Here is a 2,669-nt window from a genome sequence, read left to right on the forward strand (position 1 = left end):
AGATCACACAGACTATTTTTTCTGTATCTATATTTCTGTATTTTTTGTGTATCAATGGAGGCTGGACAATCAGTTCATATGAGGATTTCTAAACTGTACACTTCTATAAGAACCCCGTTATCTGTATGTTGTGTTCAAAATTGTGTTGGAGAAAGAAAATTCCATGCATAGGACAGCCATGGTTATTTAATATCTTACTTATCTCTCTATCACAGGCTATTTACTTCGATCACTGAAGAAAGCATGGTTCCAAATGGAAGCAACAATCAAACACTACTGGCAGAATTCACCCTCTTAGGTCTGCCTGGTGATCCAAAGTTGCAGCAATTCATACTTGCCTTCTTCACCCTTATCTACATTATAACATTGATAGGAAACTTAATTATCTTCTGTCTTATCCACCTGGACCCTCATCTGCATTTGCCAATGTACTACTTCCTCAGGCATTTGTCGCTTATAGATATATGTTACCCTTCCAGCACTTTTATTCCATTGCTCATAAGCCGCCTAGCTCAGAGAAGAACTATCTCATTAACTGGCTGTGCAGTTCAAATGTACCTGTTTCTTGTGCTGGCAACTACTGAATGCATCCTTCTGGCAGTCATGGCCTATGACCGACATGTGGCCATATGTCTCCCACTCCACTACACAACGACCATGAGCAACAGGAAGTGTGTCATATTAGCTTCACTCTCATGGGTAAGTGGCCTTGTACTGCCAATTGCACACACTGTCCTGACATGGAGGCTGCCTTACTGTGGTCCCAGTGTGATTGATCACTTCTTCTGTGAGATGCCTGCTGTACTGCAGCTGGCATGTGCAGATACATATCTAATCAAGCTGGTCACTCAAGTGGGATGTCTCTTCACCCTGCTGATGCCTATCACTTTCATTGTTTTCTCCTACATGAATATTTTGGTAGCTATTTTTAAGATAAACTCTGCCAAGGGAAGAGAAAAAGCTTTTTCCACCTGCCTTTCACATTTGATGGTTGTAGTTCTGTTCTATGGAAGTGCCATCTACACATACATGAAACCAAACGCTTTCCATTTGCCTCAGAAGGACAAAATAATCTCCATTGTATACAATATTCTTACCCCAATGTTAAATCCAATTATTTACAGCCTGAGGAACACGGAGGTCAAGAAAGCATTGGTAAGGCTTATTAGAATGGAAGCATGGCCCTAAGCAACACAGGATATGTCTGAGAGAGGTGTTTATGTATATAACTACTATTTGATCATATAGGGTTGGATTCATAAGTGCGTACACTTACTGTGGAGAAATGGCCATCTGAACTGCACATGCTGGACTGCCTTTACAGTTATTAGGGAAAACCAGCGCAAGCACTATGAAATTCAAAACATTAAATGAGGCGTCTGAAGTAATTAAATAAACTTTACTCTAAAATTGCCTATTTTCTCCAATGTCATATACCGATGTCTAAACCACATCTTTCTAAAGTTATTACATTATTTTTTTCTCCTGAAATCCCATGTTTTAATAGTAAGTGTGGTGTTACTAGAACGTAAGTGCATGAATATTCTTCTATCTCTTTGCCTTAGGACAATGTCTAAAAAAAAAGACTAAGTGAAATAGGCTAAGATAAGGTTCACTGGGAGATGGGAACTGTGTGTGCCATTCTTTTCATAGAACCATAGAATGGTTGGGGGACCTTAAACATCATCTAGTGACAGTTTGGCTCAGGATCAGCAATAAAACCAGTGACAACAATGCTCTCAATCCCCTCCCCCTCCCAGGTAGGGAAGGAGAGACATAAGAAGAAGAGAGATTTTTTTTGATTGAAAAGTAAGCTAGACAGCTTTAATTAAATACTAATGATAAATGAAAATATGTACAAGATATACAAATATGTTCAAGAATGTTCAAATCCCCTTGCCTCCGCCTACCCTCAGAAGCTCTCCCAGCACCTCCTGAGCTGTGAGCAGCCCCAAAATGTCCCGGAGCTGCCAGTGGCTGGGGAGCAGACAGGAGCTGAGGGGAGAGTGATAAGGAACAGGGTGCACGGGCCTGGAGATCAACGGGGATGGATGGATGGAGTCCTCCCTGGACACCGGTCATGGACAGGAGAGAAGGGAAGAAGCAGGACGGAAGTTGTTTTCTGTGATTTCTGACCTTACACAGAGCTTGCATAGATATATGGAATGGAATACTTTGGTCAATTTTGCTGTCTGTCTAGTCTAACCCCACCCTACAGGGGTTGTATATACAACTCTTCTGTTCCTTTAGCATCTGAGCAACAGGTTCAACAAGTAGAGCAAAGTGACTTTTCATAATTTGTTATAATAATGTCATTCAACCTGAAATTCACACCAGACCCATAATTTTATATTAAAGCACTACACTGAAATCCCTACACCTAAACCCTTTAGTCATAAACCATTGACAAAGTCTGAGACTAGGAGTGGATCCAGCCATACCCAGACTCCTGTCTGAGAAGTTTAGAAAGCAAGGGGCTCCATTTTGATCGTTGTGACTCAACAGAAGAGCCTTCCTCATTCTTTCCACTGTTCCTCATTCTTTCAACTGATCCCTGAGCAAATCACTACAATCCAATTCCAACCCCTACATGTTCCTTTCACATGGTATTAGAGTGAACCTTGCCACTGAATTCTGTTGAGTCACATTTTTATAAATCTATATTAAAA

The 2,669-nt window shown here is 40.8% G+C and overlaps 1 protein-coding gene across 1 annotated transcript; it reads left to right on the top strand.

Annotated features, from left to right (window-relative positions):
* Positions 1 to 243: 243 nt before the first annotated feature.
* On the top strand, positions 244 to 1,806 carry LOC127394147 (olfactory receptor 2A12-like). The gene is made up of 2 exons (XM_051639957.1): positions 244 to 1,155; positions 1,765 to 1,806. The coding sequence occupies exons 1-2, from the start codon at positions 244 to 246 to the stop codon at positions 1,804 to 1,806; spliced, it is 954 nt and encodes a 317-aa protein (XP_051495917.1).
* The last annotated feature ends 863 nt before the right edge of the window (positions 1,807 to 2,669 follow it).

This window comes from Apus apus, chromosome 24 (genome assembly GCF_020740795.1).
Source record: "Apus apus isolate bApuApu2 chromosome 24, bApuApu2.pri.cur, whole genome shotgun sequence".
Lineage (NCBI taxonomy): Eukaryota > Metazoa > Chordata > Aves > Apodiformes > Apodidae > Apus > Apus apus.

Excerpts from the sequence above, each read along its gene's own strand:
- LOC127394147 (XM_051639957.1), top strand. The coding sequence starts at position 244 with ATGGTTCCAAATGGAAGCAACAATCAAACACTACTGGCAGAATTCACC. Across the intron at positions 1,156-1,764 it reads CGGAGGTCAAGAAAGCATTG|GGAAGGAGAGACATAAGAAG; the intron begins GTAAGGCTTATT and ends CCTCCCAGGTAG.